This window comes from Pterocles gutturalis, unplaced genomic scaffold (genome assembly GCF_000699245.1).
Source record: "Pterocles gutturalis isolate BGI_N339 unplaced genomic scaffold, ASM69924v1 scaffold4751, whole genome shotgun sequence".
NCBI lineage: Eukaryota > Metazoa > Chordata > Aves > Pterocliformes > Pteroclidae > Pterocles > Pterocles gutturalis.
In genome coordinates, this window is record NW_010102817.1 from 26,409 (window position 1) to 42,747 (window position 16,339).

Below are 16,339 nucleotides of genomic sequence, written 5' to 3' on the forward strand. Positions count from 1 at the left end.
GAAGTAGCAAGGGACTAATCGTTACATCTCTGGTCCTCATAAGGTTGGTCTTGCATTTCAGAAAGCAGACTGCCCTGAAGCATAAAACAGATTATTATAACCTTGCAGTGTTTTAGCATGGAGGTTTTTTTTGCCCCGTCACTTCACAAGCTGCTGGGCTTTTGGCATCTGTCTCACTACCTTGCACTGAATTCCTGAGGTCACCCTGCCTTGCAAGATGCTCCAAGATGACCAGGAGCTCACCCGCTTTTACAGGCAGGATTTTCAGAGTGTATGTGGCTCTGCAGTTTTCTGTCTGAAGGACAGAAACTCTTTTGCTTTACAGTTTTTTGGGTTTTTTTAGAGCCTTGGGAATAGGATGTTTTCTACTGTGCCAAATTGTTACCATGGTGGTTTTTGGGAATAGCAGATGTGATTTCTACCCCTTGCTGCTTGCAGGTGCTTGAAGATGTGCTCCATAACCTAGAGCAAGATGGCACCATGAGCGTAGAGGACTTCTTCTACGGCTTGTTTAAAAACGGAAAGTCGCTGACCCCCTCAGCGTCTACTCCATACAGACAGCTGAAACGACACCTCTCCATGCAGGTGAGAAACCAGGAGGATCCCAGGGTAAAAGCAAGAGGAGGGGGAGAAATCCTGGGCTTGTGTCCACATTGCTTCCTCCACATTTGCCCCAAGTGAGAGCTGCTGTGGGTTTCCCCTGGATGTGTCAGGGTGCGTGGGGGATAAAGCAGAAAACACCCCCACAATAAAGGGGAGATGGCTCCTGTTTAAAGCAGAGTGGCTTGGAGATGGCTCTTGCAAGCTGTGAAGTCCAGTAAGTAAATTGTATAAACTGGATGCAGGGGGAAGCAGTGGCCTGGGGTACACTGGAGACTGTGGGCATGCAGGTCCCATATCTCTTGAATTTTTTTTTCTTTTGAGAGGGAGTTTGAAATCTGCTACCTATCTTTGCCTGAAAGTTGGGAGCTATAGCAAAAGCACCTGTGCCTATGCTCCCTGCGTTCTTTTTTAGGGGAGGTGACACTTAAAACCAAAAAAAAAGCCAGAAGAAAAAAATTTTGGAGCGATGAGGACAGCTCTGAATCTGTTGCTCCTAGGATTTATTCTAAATCCAAAGTGCCTGGCTGCGCTGCGGTGCCCTGAGGTCAGAGGCAGTACTCCTGCTGGGTATTTTCTTGGCAGCAAGGAAAAGCAGACCTTAATCCTTAATCTCCAGAGTACCGTTAGCAAAATTACGTTTCTAAGCCTTTCTCGTCGCGGGGTGGCCAGATGCCTGGCTCTGCCTGTGCTCCATCACACCCTCTCCCCTTTCCTGGCAGTCCTTCGATGAGAGCGGACGGCGCATGACCACCCCTTCGGCCATGCCCAGCACCATCGGCTTCTGCCTCTTCTCCAGCCTGGACGATGGGATGGGCTACGGCTGCGTGGAGAGCGTCCTCGACTGCTGGCACCAAGAGGGCGTAGAGAACAGCCAGGAGATCCTGAAGGTAACAAGCAGCTCCATCTCACTCCTTTTAATTTTTCTTTTTTTTTTTTTATCCCCAGTGTGGGCGGCTGGCTTGTATGTGGATTAATTCAATTCGCTCCTTTTATTTTTTCTTTTTTTTTTTTTTATCCCCAGTGTGGGCTGCTGGACTGTAGCTGGATTAATTTTTTCCCCCCCTTTAAAATTTCCAGTGCTAGCAACAAGGGTCTAACTCTTCTGGGAAATTTCCAATCATTTCCTTTATTGACAAGATGGTGCATCCCGGAGAGCTAGAAGTTAATGATAAAAATGTAACGTGACTTCCAGCTTAGCTCAAAGAGGTCACCTATATTTGTAGAATGCAATTTAGTTCCTTTACCTCGCTGAATAGCTGCACTTGCAAACCTTTTAGCACTGGGATGACCTGAATTATTGCTTGTGCTGAGGTGGAGGACTGCACTTGAAACCCTGCCCAGTAATTAGTGTTTTATTACACAGAGTAAAAGGGTAATGTGGGCTGCAGGTCAGATACCTGAAGTAAACCCCATCCCTGTCCATCTCGTGGATGGGGAATAGATAATTTCACCTGTCTGTTTTGAGACCATCGCTGGCTTCCCGGCAGCGGTGAGGGCAGATTTCTCTTGGTGTTTAATGGATATTGAACATCCAGGTTGTAAATAAGCTCTGCCATTGCTCAGGCTTTAAAGCTCACTTGATAACCTGGTTCTGCTTTCACCAGCCTGGTGTGGTCCGCCTTTACCTTCTCTTCTGCTTGTTGCTTTCCACTGGTAGCTTGCTTTGTTACTGGTGCCACTGGGGTGGCTTCTCCAGCGTTTGCAGTGCTTCAGCCCCACCACTAGCCCTTCTGTGCTCTGCTTTGAAGGAAATTCCAAGCAGATGCTGATAATTTCTTTTCAAAGAGGGGAGATCTTTGCTATGAAATACCTCCCACAAGGCTGCTTCTGTGTTGTCTCTAATGCAGGAGCTGGTTTTGTTTAACATGAACATTTTCAACCACTTTCTTGCAGCATTTGAATATGTAAAAAGGCTGGTGTAGTTAGGTCCACTAGAGAATTCATACTTTTAATCAGGCGTGGGCTTAATTTCCTGTTGCTCTTGCAGCACAACCAGGGCACTTTCCACCTCCACGGCTGGCAGCAGCTCGTAGGAAGGTGGCAGAGATGTCTGGTTTATTGCCCCAGAGGCATCGGTGACAGATTAATCAGCAAGCCAAGATCTTTTCTGAGCCTCCTCATTTTATTCTGTCACTTCATGTACGAGTGTCTGCAGGCTCCTGCAGGGTAGGAAGGCTTGTTCTGCTCTAACGATGTGTTGTTCTGCAGGCTTTGGATTTCAGCTTGGATGGGAAGGTGAACTTGACAGAGCTGACACTGGCGCTGGAAAATGAGCTTTTAATAACCAAGAATGGAGTCCACCAGGCAGCTCTGGCGAGCTTCAAAACGGAGATCAGACACTTGCTGTAAGTCACCAGGATCGCTGGCTCTGCCTCTTCCTCGTTGCCCTCTTCATTTTGCCAAGCAGGAGCTTTTTTAGCAACTGATTAATGGCAGCTCATAGCACCTCTCCAAGGGGGACTGATGTCCCACTGGAAGGCTAGGTTCTCTGCTAGCCTGGTCAGAAACTGTAAACTCTCTCATTTTGCATGGGAAAAACACTCAAACCCAAGTATTGCAGACAAAATATATTAAAAAAAATAAAAAATAAAAGCAGGGGGCTGTTTCCAGCCCCGCTCTGCGGTCTGCAGTGGTCATTGATGGCCAGGGAATGCAAACCTTGAGACAGAGGCTGGTGCAATTTGATCAGCAGTACCTTTAATCCTAACTGATTCCTTGCAGTAGTGTTACAGAGGTTTTACCGTGCGAGAGGGGTGTGGGTGAGGTACAACAACACCATGCACCCCCCCTTTTTTTTTCATTTGAAAGTCAACACAGTCTGACTTGGCACTGGACTTGCTATGCAGGCTGCTCCAGTGAGAGAGTGGAGGAGATGGGGAAACATTTCTCTGTATGTACATTTATTAATTTATGAATTATATACATGTACTACTGAAGCTCAAATATTTCTTTCCACGCACCAGTGGATCATCTTGTCCACCCCACTTAAGGGACCATTGCCCTGCATCATCAGTTTTGCATCAGTTCATTCCTGTTCTGTAACTCTTGCATCCATCTGCCGCGTACACACGCTCCAGTTGTTAGTGGGGTTTTGTTTGTGCTCTATATCTGTGAATAGTTTAGATGTTTATCAGCTTATGCCTCCAGCTCCATGCGATATGATAGATGACTTTTGCTGGTCATTAAGACTGTGTCCTGGTACTTGTTGTCTTACCACTTGTACTTCCAAGCTGCCCACTTTGCTTGTATGAAGCCTCAGGAGATGTAGATCTTACAAACTTGCAATCAAAACCAGATTGGACGTAGCGTAAGGATGAAGTGGTAAAGGTAATAAAATCATAGAATCACCGAATGGTTTGGGTTGGAAGGGACCTTAAAGCCCATCCAGTGCCACCCCCTGCCATGGGCAGGGACACCTCCCACCAGCCCAGGTTGCCCAAAGCCTCATCCAGCCTGGCCTTGAACCCCTCCAGGGATGGGGCATCCACAGCTTCTCTGGGCAACCTGGGCCACTGCCTCACCCCCCGCACAGGAAAACATTTCTTCCTCACATCTCATCTCCATCTCCCCTCTTTCAGCTTAGAACTGAGTAAATGGGGCAGAAAGTGGCCTGGCAACATGGCATAGTGCTGCAGTTCGGGGCGGGCTAGACCACAGCTGAGGAGTCCATGTGTTAAGGTCTTGGGACTTATGGGGATATCAAGACAGATCCAGAGCTATGTGTGCAAGTTCATAGCTAGTGACTAATGCAGTTGATGATAAAAGACTCTTGGAGAGCTTTCCGAGCTGTTCTTCTCTGACAAACCTCTTGTGAATACCTTCTTTGAGGAATCTGGGAGGGGTCACCTAACCCAGGCTGGCTGTGCTTACCCTAGGGAGAGGGTTGACCAAGTGGCCAGAGAGAAAGAGAAGCTGCGGTTGGACCTGGAAAAAGCTGAAAAGCTGAAATCCCTGATGGCCTCCGAAGTGGATGACCACCACGCTGCGATTGAGCGCAGGAACGAGTACAACCTCAGGTATGGTGTCCCCATCCACCTGTGATGGAGGGAATGGCTTCGTGCCTGCTGATTACCACCAAGCTTCACTCTCAGCAGTATCTGCTGCCTGCTTCTTCATACGAGCTCTTCTTACCTCTCTTACGAGCTCTTCTGATCTCTAATGCCTTTGTAGGAAGCTGGACGAGGAGTACAAGGAACGAATTGCAGCTTTAAAGAACGAGCTCCGAAGAGAGCGGGAGCAAATCTTGCAGCAGGCTAATAAACAGCGGCTGGAGCTGGAGCAGGAGATAGAAAAGCTGAAAACAGATGAGAACTATATGCTGGACCGCCTCACCCTTTCCCTGAAGGTAACGGGGTTAAATGCACCCAGAATTTTTCCCCAAAAGGCAAGGATGCCCGGATGCGGGGAGCAATGCTTGCAACATGGTCCTTGTTGAGACGATGTGTTACAGTGCATGTTGAGCTAGTTAAAAGTAATTTTAGTGCTAAGATAGAGGTGTATCCATGAGAATTGTTTTACTGCTTGGATTTGTAAGGCTCCATTTCAAATCTCTGCTGCCATCATGTGCAGCACGTGCATTTGTACAGCTGTTGGATGGGCTGTCTGCCTTGCTGGCTGTTTGGCTGTCCAGCCAGGAGATGTGTCTTGATGAAGCTTAGAATATTGCTTAAGAAAAAAAAAATCTCTAAAGGAAGAAGTTTGCTGTTACGCCTTTGAATAAATGATTTGCTATCTAATGCAATGGTATCATTCACCCATGACCCCACAGATTCACATAATTTTCCAACTTTTTTTAGGTACTTAAGTCACAACTTTTTTCTGAATCCAACAGCTGCATAACCAAATAACTTAAATTCTTTAAACCAAGCAAAAATTAATGGTAATGGTATTATCTTACAAACAGCATCAGAAGTTGCTCTTTTCCTGTGGAAAGAGGGGTTGTGTGTGTGGATTCAGAATTCCTGTCTTTGGCTGAAGCTTGTAGCAGCGTCGTGCTCTGACTTGATTCTTTTCTAATGAGTTACCACGTGCTAATGTTTTCCTTCTCCAAATGCTGAGGCTGTTCGGGTTTGTTTTGTCCAGGAAAACAGCCGCCTTGAAAGTGAACTATTGGAAACAGGAGAAAAACTGGCCGAGTATGAAAGTTTGGCAAGCAAGCTGCAGAGGAACTTGGAAAACGTCCTGGCTGAGAAGGTAAATCCTCCTCTTCTCACTGTGCTTCCAGAATTAAATTGCTTTTCAGTTACTACACTCAAGCTGCCAATTTAACTAATAGCTGGATGCTCTTGGAGTCCCCATCCAGATGTGACCAAGGCACAGTCTACCTTGTTGACATGGACTGCCTGATTGACTTCCAGTTAAGGAAATTAAAGATACTCCCACCTTAGCTGTAGTATTGTATTAACAAACAGTAGGGAGCCTTACAGTCAAGCAACCATCCCCCAGATTTCCAGAGATGTTTTCCCCAGCACACAGTTTTGGATAGACCCAACGTGCAGGTCCTTTCTAGGGAAGATGATGCACAAGGTGTTAAGTGTTACCTGGCATCTCTGCTAAACTTAGGTGAAAATCGAGGTGAACAATTATTTATTACAATACTATAATTGCATCTATAGACTAAGTCTCATATCCTGGGATTCTCACCCAGCATCTGTTTTTTCCAGGCTTCTTTAAAGTTGGGATTATTTATCAAACTAGAGATGTGCCTATGCTCAGCTAGAAAGCTGTGGTTTGAAATCAAAGTTAGCATGAGAGCTACGGTGAGATAGCAGGTTGTATTTGTTAGGGAGGCTGCTCATTGTCCTCTGCCAGCAGGGAAGCAGGGCTTCTGTATTTAAAATAAAATAAATAAAAAATGAAAAAAAAAAAAGGGAGAGAGCGCAGGCTGCAGGACTGCTTGTGAAAGGCATCCAGGCTGTGATGAGCAGGGTGGTTTGGTGGAAGAGTGACTGGATCCCATTCATGCTGTTTCAGTTTGGTGACCTGGATCCCAGCAGCGCGGAGTTTTTCCTGCAGGAGGAGAGACTGGCGCAGATGAGAAGCGAGTACGAGCGGCAGTGCAGAGTAAGTGGAGCCCAGGGCTGGAGACCTGGTGCCCGCGTGCCCGTGTTCACCAAGGATGTCCTCACTGCAAACAGCAGTCCAGAGCAGCACTGCTGTTTTTTTCCTATGCAACAGCTTTTTAAAATTAATCCAAGTTTTTGGGGGGTAGAAAGCTCGTGCTGCAAAGGCAACTGGCTGAGCTAAGAGGATGAGATACCCCAAGGGTGGGCTGGGATAGGGACTATGGAGCTTTTTTGATTTATGAAATAGGCGTTGTCCTAATTTGAATTCGATGTTGAATTGTAATTTGAAATGTGAGAACTAACAGCATAAGTAAGATATACCCGAGTTTTGGTAGTTTCCAGAGCAGTAGTATTTTCTTAAAATAAAACTGAAAATGCAAAACTTGTCTTCTCCTCCCCAAATTTTGTGTGGCTCTTTACAGATCTATTTTCTGATGACTACAGTGGTTACCAGCATTCAGCTCATCTGTTCTGCATGATCCTTTTCAGTCAGTAAAGGACTACCTTGGCAAAAGGCTGTCTAATATGAAGCAGCGTGGTAGCTCTTAGGAAGTTGCGGTTTAAAAGCAAAGATTGTCTAGAAATTTTTGTTGATTGATACTTCTCGATAAGATGTTGCTCAATATCCAATTGACTTTCTCTTTTTTGAGTACTGGCAGAGATGAATCAATATTCAGGGTTCACTTTCTGAACCTTCCAAATCTGCAGAATTGTGTGTTTACACATGTAGGGATTAATTTTCCTCAATAAATGCTGTTCGTGGAGCTGAGCGTGTGGCATTTGGCACAAACACTGGGGGTGTTCCGCTGGCAAGTGGGCAGAAGTACCAGATGGTAAACGCAGTAATGAGGGTATCTCTTTCCTAATTTGGTCTTTTGCCTTCTGATTTTATTTTTTTTTTTTTCAAGTAGATGGTGTTTGAGGAGATATTTCTTGACTGTTTGAAAATGTTCCTAAGCTGCTGTTTAAAAAAGGTCATAGGAAGAAGGAATAAAGTGAAAGGTCCTGGAGCACGCTATAATTTAGAGGCAAGAATATATGCAGGCTGTCAGTCCGATGAAGGTTCTGCTCTTTTAGGAAGAAACACATTGGTTAGTTGCCCTGTTTGGAACCTGGAGAAAGGGTGTTGTTTTGCTGATAGGAGGATGACTAACTGTGGCATGATGGCAGGATTACTGACAAGTCTTTACCTACTGTGATTCCCTCCTAAATGTCTCATCATGAGAGTGTGCTGATGTACAGATGCTAAACTGCCTCGGTTGCTTACATTCAAGCTTCTTTCTCGCCCCTCTCAGGAGCTGCAGGACCAGATAGATGAGCTGCACTCGGAGCTGGAGGAGTACCGTGCCCAAGGCAAAGTGCTCAGGCCTTCGCTGAAAAATTCCCTGTCAGAAGAGTTCGACATGGATATGAAAAGTCATGGCAACAGTGGCATTGAGCCTGACCAAGGTAAAGCCCATCTCCTGTATGACCAACTTCTGTGCTGTAGGTAGCTATGATAACATCTTAGAGGAAATAACATAAAAACTTTCCCAAGTCTTCCCAGTGAGGCTCAGCCACCCCCTCTGTTCTTTTATTTAAGTGGAATACGGCTGCTGTACTATATTCAAAGCTGAAATTAATGTTTGCAGTTTCTTCTCTGCATGTGTGATGGGAGTTTGAGAGCTTCAAGTAGCTGCCTACACAAATTTAAATCGATGAAATGATTCTGTTGAGAATGTATCTCTTTGGGCTTCAAGAATATGTATATCATTATTATTTTTAAAGGACTTGGTTCAGAAGACTGCAACCCGTTAAATATGAGCATAGAGGCAGAAATGGCTATTGAACAAATGAAGGAGCAACATCACAGGGATCTACATCACCTCAAACAGGAGCTGGAAGACACAGTAAGATATTTTCACTTAAACCTTCACAACTTTTCCAGCCTCTTCATCCAAGTGGGATGATCTTGGAGAATGATCTTTTATTCCTGGTCAGCTTACAACCTCTCTGTGAATCTAAGCTTCTCCCTTCCCCGCTCCTTCTGCATGTTGCTGTGTGATGGAGAGGTGCTGGAAAGGGCTGAATGAGTGCTGCAATAGATCCTCACACCACCCACTGGCTAATGAGAGAGCAGCGAGGCTTTCCAAGGCAGTGTTGCATTTCCTGTCTGGAAACCCTGCTGCATCTGAATTAGCCACTTCATTCCCACTGGCACGGGATAATTGCGGGTTAGAAAGGCTGCTGGCAGGAGTCTGCGTTGCTAAATGCTATGCTTGCGCTGAAACACGATCTGTGCTGTGGGAGTATGGAAACTCTGCTGTTAAGAGAGTAGCCAGCTCCCCACTTCAAGTGTCCATCTGCAGGTTAATCTTCCCATGTGGGCGGAAATATCTCCAAATATCTTGTTCTGCAGGAGTCAGTTCAGGACCAGAAGTAAAGGGTACCATCAGGCTTCCACTGCATCTGTCAGACCAGTACCCACCTCTAGATGAGAGATAATTATATAATTATAATGGTTATAGAAGTATAATCTATTAATTTCATGTATGGCATAACACACGTACACTGAAACTGTGTTGTGACAAAGCTGGGATGGGAGTGGTAAAAGGGGGCTGAGAAAATATTACCCCCAAATCATTACTCTTCCTTAAGGGTTTGTCTCGTATCACTTCTCTGAAAAAACAAACAAAAAAAACCCCACACCTTATCTGGCTCTTTATTTGGGAAAGCTTTTGAAAAAGCAATCAGTGAAATAAGAAGAGTCCATTTGCAATTTGACTTAGAACTAAAAAGTTGTTAATGGCTTCTCTTTTCACAAATTTGCTTAATGGAAAAGCGTGAATTTCACTGGCTTCTACATAATAATCGTCTTTATCCCAGTATGAAATTAAGCTGAGCACTTCAGCATTCTTTGCAGGGGAAATCGATATAAGATGCTAATGTGTAAATCAAAATATTCTGTAGAATATATGGAAATACACTACAGCGATGTAGAAAAAGCATCTATGTAGAACATCATGTAGAAAACAAACCAATCTGTTTTCCTTTTTGCAGGTGAGCCATTACAAAAAGCAGCTGGATGAGACAAAAATCCACTGTGAGAAAGAGCAAGAGGATATGAGGAAGAAGTACACTGAGGAGATGCACGTCATGGAAAAGCAAATAACGGGCCTTAAAAACCAAATTGTGGAACTGCAAGGAGAGGCGGCAGCGCTCAGAGAACAGCAAGAAAAGCTTGACTGTAAATATAATGATGAGAAAAATAAATTACAAATTAGTTTTGATGAGGAAAAAGCCAATCTGCAAGAACTATTGAGGCAGGAGCATGAAGAAGACGTTAGAGCCAGACTGGAAGAGGTAAAAGAGAAGTTTAGTCAAGAACGGGAAGAACTGATTCAAAGTGGTGTCTGGGTGAAAGAAAAAATGAGAGTTTTGGTGCAGACACTGCAGGAAGAGAAGGGAGAGCTGGAATGTGGCTTTCACGAGCAGCTGAAGAGGATGGCAGAGGTGCATGCCCTGGAGAAGGAAGAACTCCAGCAAGAGCTGCTGAGAAAGCACGAGCAGGAGCTGGAGGAGGAAAGGTGAGTGTCACTGCTGGTGGCGACAGTAGTGGTGTACGCTGACCTTGGTGGCTTGGCGTGGTGACCAAGGTGAACCCGGTGCAGAAATGACTCCTGATGGTTAATTCAAGTGTACTAACTGCGGTGCTATTCCCTGTTTTATTCCAGAACACTGGGCTGCTACCCAGGGGCTTTTTCTTCTGCCCTTTCTCCAGCAGATATTTATATCGATTTTTAGCTCACCCAGAGGCAACAATAGTGTTAAAGCATAACCAGGCATCGTTAACTTGAGCTCTGTTCAGGAGCCCTGTGCATTACAAATCTCTGCTTTGTACTTTAAAGCATGTGGGTTTTCAGAGTTCTTTTCTGAAGAAGTAAAGGGATGGCTGGTAAATGCTTTTATCCAGGACAGAGTGTCAAAAGAAACAAACTATCCTGGGGTGGCAGGGAGAGATGGGGTAAGAAATCTGCCCTACAAATATGATCAAAAGAACAGAAGGGCATACATTGTACATAAAACATCTTCTGAGGACGTTTCATGAGTGTACGCTTTCCAAGGCAGCTAGATTGTTATTTTTGAAGTTTCAACAAATTGCCTCGAATTTAACTTTGGCTCTTAAAAACATTACGTCATCTACAACTCTGTGAAAAAGTAATTTTTCAGCTTGTTTTATTCAGCCAAAAAAGCCTTTTGAATCTCTTTGAGTTAGCCCAGAGTTTAGTAATATATTATGTTAACCATATTTAGGAAAAAAATGGAAAGTGACTATAACAGAAGAGCATCTCATGCAGAAAGTCACTTTTCTGTCGACACACAAACACTTGTGAATAAATACGAAGAAATAATCCAAAATCTGGAAGAACGTTACCATCGAGAGTTGCATGAACTTGCCGAACAGCAAAGAGAGGAGAAATCTCAGTGGGAGTTTGAAAAGGATGAAATTGCTCAGGAGGTTGCGGAAGCTCATGAGCAACTGAAGCAAAGCCTGGCAAAGGAAAAGGCTGTTTGTTCTGCCCTGACACAGGAGAAAGAGCTCATGGAGAAAAACTTCAAGGAAGAAGTGAACAAGCTTGTGTGCGAGAGAGAGCAGCTTCAGAAGGAGCTGCGAGACCTGAGGAATGCTGCTGAGAAGCAAGAGAAAAAGCTGAATGATGAAATAAAAAAACTCCAAAATGACCACGAAAAAGAGCTAAAGAACAAAGAAGAGCTTCTATCTGCGGTGGAGGAAGATGGGAAGCTGTTTAGGCAAAAGCTGGAGAGGCTTGACAGCGAACATAAGCAAGAGAAAGAAGAACTCAATTCCAAACTTCTTGTTTTGGAGAGTTTAAACAAAGACATTTGCATAAGAGCAGAATCAGAAAAGGCTGAGATGAGTCTGGAAATCTCAGACCTTCAAGAGAAGATACAGAAATTGCAGTGGGAGGCCCATAGTTTTTCCGCACTACAAAATCATTATAGGGTCCTAGAAAATGAGTATGCAAAAGCAAAGAGCAAAATTGCTTCTTTCTGTGGTATGGTGCCTCTGGGAGATGATGCAGATGTCCTCTTAAATCTGCAGAAAGTGCACGAGCAAGCTGTGAAGGAAAACGTCCGAATGGCTGCGGAGATCGTCTGGCTGCAGCACAGGTTGCAAGCTGCGGAGCAGGAGCCCATGCGACCTCCCAGTCCTGGCTGCTCCGACTCCATCTCAGAAGGATCTCAGCTGCCAGGGGAAATAGATCCCATTTTTGGAGGGTTGCCCAGCGATTGTAAAGATGCAGACCAGGGAACAGATTCGAATGTCCTTCAGCTTTTGGAGGCTGATAGTACAGACCTGGAAGAAATGACTGAGATGGATTCAGATTTGGAGAAAGCATGTGTCATACCCAGAGCAGGTGGCCATGCTCTCAAGGTACAGATGTGTCAGCTGGAAGGAAGTACAGCAGCACTGGAAGCTGATGGCAGTCAGGATTGTGACAAGAATCAAGAGCTGCTTTCTCAGGTGCCTCTGCTGCAAAAAAAGAGAGATCTCGAGAAAACTCTTGAGAGAGTACCCAGACCAAAAATGCTACACAATGATATTAAACAGCATGAGATTCATCTGCTAAATCACAGAATAACTCCCAAAAAGAAAGGGTTTGTTTCTGATGCTTTGAAGCTGCAAGTTGAGCTTGAGAAGGGTGAAGAACTGAGTGAAACCTCTCTCCAGTTTGATCATGCTCCTGGGTCAACAAATGGTGACCTGAAAAGTGTAATAGCTCAGCTTTGGAAAAGGGTTGAAGAGTTACAAGACAGATCAATGGCACAGGCTAAACTTCTGTCACTACAAGAAGCAATTCAGGTAGAAAATGAGGATCTGAAATCTGAAATGATAAAGTTAGTTGAAAGAAATAAAGTGCTAGAAGATAACCTGTGTAAGCTGAGAAACCTTCACTGCAAACTAGAAGAAAGTAAACTGGAAATTATCAAGCTCAGAGAGGAGAAAACACAGCTCCTCCAAAAAGTTAAAGAATTGGAAGATGTACAAGAACAACTTGCACAAGGAATCGTAGGACAGCAAGACAAGCATGCCCAAAGCGAGAGCATGCCGCTGCAAAAAAAGGAGCTGCAAGAGCCCAGCGGAAAGCTGAGGGAGAAAGCTGCTGGTCTGGTTAACCCAAACAACAAGCATTTCCATGAAGAGAGAGAGAAGAGGAATACAGTGACGCACGGCTTACAAAGCACGTGCACCGAGCTCCAGCAAAAAGTTGATCTTCTGAGGTAACGTACACTTGCACAACTTTGTGGGAAACCTGTCAGCCCCACAGTAATCGAACGTGCCGCTTAGAAACTAACCTAGCATCCCACTCATCGCTTCGTAGCCGCCTGCCTGCCGTACGGCTGCTGCATTAACCGCTGTAGTTTAACTTTGGTTAGAAAACAGTGCGTTGGACTCTTAACTCCTAGCAAGCTGACATTAATCATGGATAACGACAGTTGAAATAAATGTGTGTGACTTACTCCTCTCTGACCGTGACCTAACATGAATGGCAAAACAGGAGCGACCTGCCATCTGTTCTGTCTGTGGATGTAGTTTGCGGTCCAGCAGAAACCTCTGTATTTTTATGTCCAAAATACTACGGTAAAACTTCCAGAATGCTTTTAGCTTTTACTAATCTCACCTCCACACTTGGTTTGCTCCCTTCTAGTACTGAATGTTACTTGGAATACTAAAAGTGCTTTTATTTTTCCTTGATATTTAAGTTAATATTAGAGAATTAGAGTAACTCGTTCCCAGCAGGAGCACTTAGCGTTAGGAATGTGTCAGGTGTGTGATCTGGTAAATACCGTTATAACACAGAGAACATAATAGGTTACATAGGTATTTTTAACTGCTGTATTTCAGCAAGGACTTTCTTGGAGGCCATAAAGTGGCTACAAGTGGCTTAATTATTGTTCTGCACCAGCTTCCTGCAGGAAATTGTTCTTTACGCCATGGCTAAGTTATTTCTCACCATTTGCCTCGGGACAGAAGAGGCTGTTCCCAGCGTACTGGGCTCTAGAAGGAGCTGGGGAAACAGTTTGCTTTCCTAGCAGTCTGCATATTGTGGTGTCAAGCTGTTTAAAGTTATGTTGTTTGTAACTCAAGGACTGAAAGGTATGGTACAATATTAGTGTAAAACTTTTACTAGGTATCTTGGATTTTAATTAACTGTAGCTGTACAAAAACATGCACAAAAAAGCCCCTTTTTCAGTGATCTGGGGAAGCATTCTTACTAAATGAAATCTAAAATCCATATACTGTTCATATATAAAATAAGTCAATTGCAGCTTTGTTTTGAAATATTACAGGTAGCTTTATGCTTTGAGTAATTTTTTTCCCTGTGGGGTTAGACAATATACAGAAACAGTTTTTTCACTTGTCTCATGTCTCTGCCACAGATGTGAAGCCGAGAAGCTCAGAGAAGAAAATGCTATTCTCAAAAATGAAGTGAGTTTATTAAATGAGGAAGGCAGTGCTTCCAGCCTGAAACTGAGGGAGCTAAACGGATCCCGAGAAGAAATGAGGTAAGAATTCAATGGGGCATGTACCATGTGTGTGCCTTCAGGCTCTCACTGTTACATCCCTTTTCTCAAAGCTCCTTCATGTGTTAGATATTCTGCAAAGCTTGAAATGGGCTTATTTCATGGTGCCATTGGAAATCCAGCTGGTTGAAAGTCTATTCCTCATCCTTTTCACCTGCCCCAGCTTGTCCTGCCCCTTCCTAGAGCCAAAGCAGGGGCTGAACTGTAGGAGTTCAGATGAACCAGTAACATATGAACACGGGCCCTACTTATGAGCTGACCTGATGCAATTCTTGCTTCAGCAAAGGCAGAGCTTGTTGGGCTGGTGTAGCCTTAGAAAAGGCAGGAGGAGGTCCAGTGTGAAAGCACTTCAGTGATTTGGTCTTTTGCAAGTAGGTAACCATCCACAATCCTGGGAGTATTCTTCACCTCTAGAAAAGCACAACATGGGGTGGGGGTGCCTTGAGGAACTGAGCACTTGCCAAGCCTGTGCAAAAGAGTGATGCTAAGCAATAAATATATATCCAGAATTACTATTTCTGGCGATGTCAGAAACCAGCCCGTTCTTGTAGGCTGTGTGTATAGTAAGAAGTGACCCTAACGTTAATGAGCTTTTATTTTTCCTTAGACAAAAGATAGAGGCTGTGAGAAAGGAGAAGGTGGCTGTACAGAAGATGGTTGACAACCTGAAAAAGCAGGTATAGTGAGCCCCTAACCTTCTCTGGAGAAACCATCACTCTAGAAAAGCTGTTCCTTAGCTGGTCACAAAGGCAGTAGAAAATGACCATTATATACACTTAAATTTCTTGATAACTGTTCTTGTTAACTTCTTGGGATTGATACGAGGCTTGTTTGACCTGAGTAGAGGACAACTGCAACGTTACTGTAACTGGCTAGCTTACAGACTTGAGAGCGCTTTCCGTAGTCAGCTTGGAAGGTTTATTTAGTAGAAATATAAAGTTAAAATCTTCCTTTTGTAGTCTTCGTGGGTAATGCTCTGCAGTAGCCCGTGGGAAATTCAGGTGATGTGACTCAGCCTCTACTTATTTCCCAGCTAGCTGGGTCTGGGAATGCTGCCAGTTGTGACCCTTTGCTCATATCCACAAGGCTGCTACTTTTATTTTAACGGTGGCTTGTTATGCTAGGCAAAGTAGAAGGTTTAAGTAGCTCTTACATTCATGTCCCTCTTAATATTGCTGAATAAAATTCTACTTGCTCAGAATCATCTACTAGCTCAACAGTATAACCCTCAAAATATCCATCAGTATGGCAAAGGGGAGGAGGAACAGCGTGGAGTGCCAGATGACCGATATCATAACTGCTACAATTGAGGCCAGTTATGAGAAATTAAGTTTGTGAGGCTGACCGTGCATGCAACAGGTCATCAGGAGGATTCCTGCTCCTAAATACGGTTCTACTCGATTTGGCCTAAAATCAGGGCATGGAGCAAATTAAACAGCTCTAGGGAAATAAAGCAGTGCTACTGCGGTCACCGCTGCTACGCAGAGGACAGTTAACAGCAGCTGTGTCCCACTGCCCAGAGTCACCATTGAATTGGAGTGACACTTGTCATGGTTTTTTTAATCACCTTAATAGAAAGGAAATGCTCTAAAAATCTCATCCCCAGTGTAAAAGCAGTCATAACTGACACTGCTGTCCCCATTCAGGTAGCAGATCTGAAGACCAGAAACCAGCAGCTGGACTCTGAAAATACAGAACTTAGCCAGAGGAACTCCAAAAATCAAGCAGATGTGCAGGATCTTAATCAACAGCTGGCAAGGATGCTCAAGCAAAAGGAAAGGGAAGCAGGAAAGTGTACCCTGGAGGAATGGGAAAAGGAGAGACTGGCACTGAAAGAGGAACTGGAAAACTCCAAAGTAAAGGTATGGGATTACACTGTCTCTAACAGTATGAAACAATTGAACTTTTGGGCATGCACAGGTGCTGTGAAATTAGCATCCCTTTCTTAAGCTGTGTGTGGTCATTCAAAGCAAAATTTCCTGATTACTATCTGTAAACATACATGCATGTGGGGGTGGAAGGAAAGCATGGCAACAGCCAAAGAAGGGAGATAGAAGTCACAGAATCACAGAATGTCAGAG

General features: G+C 44.3%; 1 protein-coding gene across 1 annotated transcript in view; it reads left to right on the forward strand.

Moving 5' to 3' along the window:
- The window catches only part of NIN (ninein (GSK3B interacting protein)), a gene marked incomplete at its 3' end in the record, with an annotated part of 37,146 nt that extends 21,026 nt beyond the window's left edge, over nt 1-16,120 (forward strand). The window contains exons 6-19 of the mRNA XM_010086429.1: nt 439-585; nt 1,323-1,490; nt 2,812-2,948; nt 4,479-4,619; nt 4,774-4,948; nt 5,686-5,796; nt 6,577-6,666; nt 7,964-8,117; nt 8,436-8,557; nt 9,708-10,234; nt 10,962-12,953; nt 14,115-14,240; nt 14,866-14,935; nt 15,905-16,120. Coding sequence (XP_010084731.1) covers nt 439-585; nt 1,323-1,490; nt 2,812-2,948; nt 4,479-4,619; nt 4,774-4,948; nt 5,686-5,796; nt 6,577-6,666; nt 7,964-8,117; nt 8,436-8,557; nt 9,708-10,234; nt 10,962-12,953; nt 14,115-14,240; nt 14,866-14,935; nt 15,905-16,120 — 4,176 coding nt within the window. The remainder of the gene's footprint in view (nt 1-438; nt 586-1,322; nt 1,491-2,811; nt 2,949-4,478; nt 4,620-4,773; nt 4,949-5,685; nt 5,797-6,576; nt 6,667-7,963; nt 8,118-8,435; nt 8,558-9,707; nt 10,235-10,961; nt 12,954-14,114; nt 14,241-14,865; nt 14,936-15,904) is intronic.
- Nucleotides 16,121-16,339: the final 219 nt, after the last annotated feature.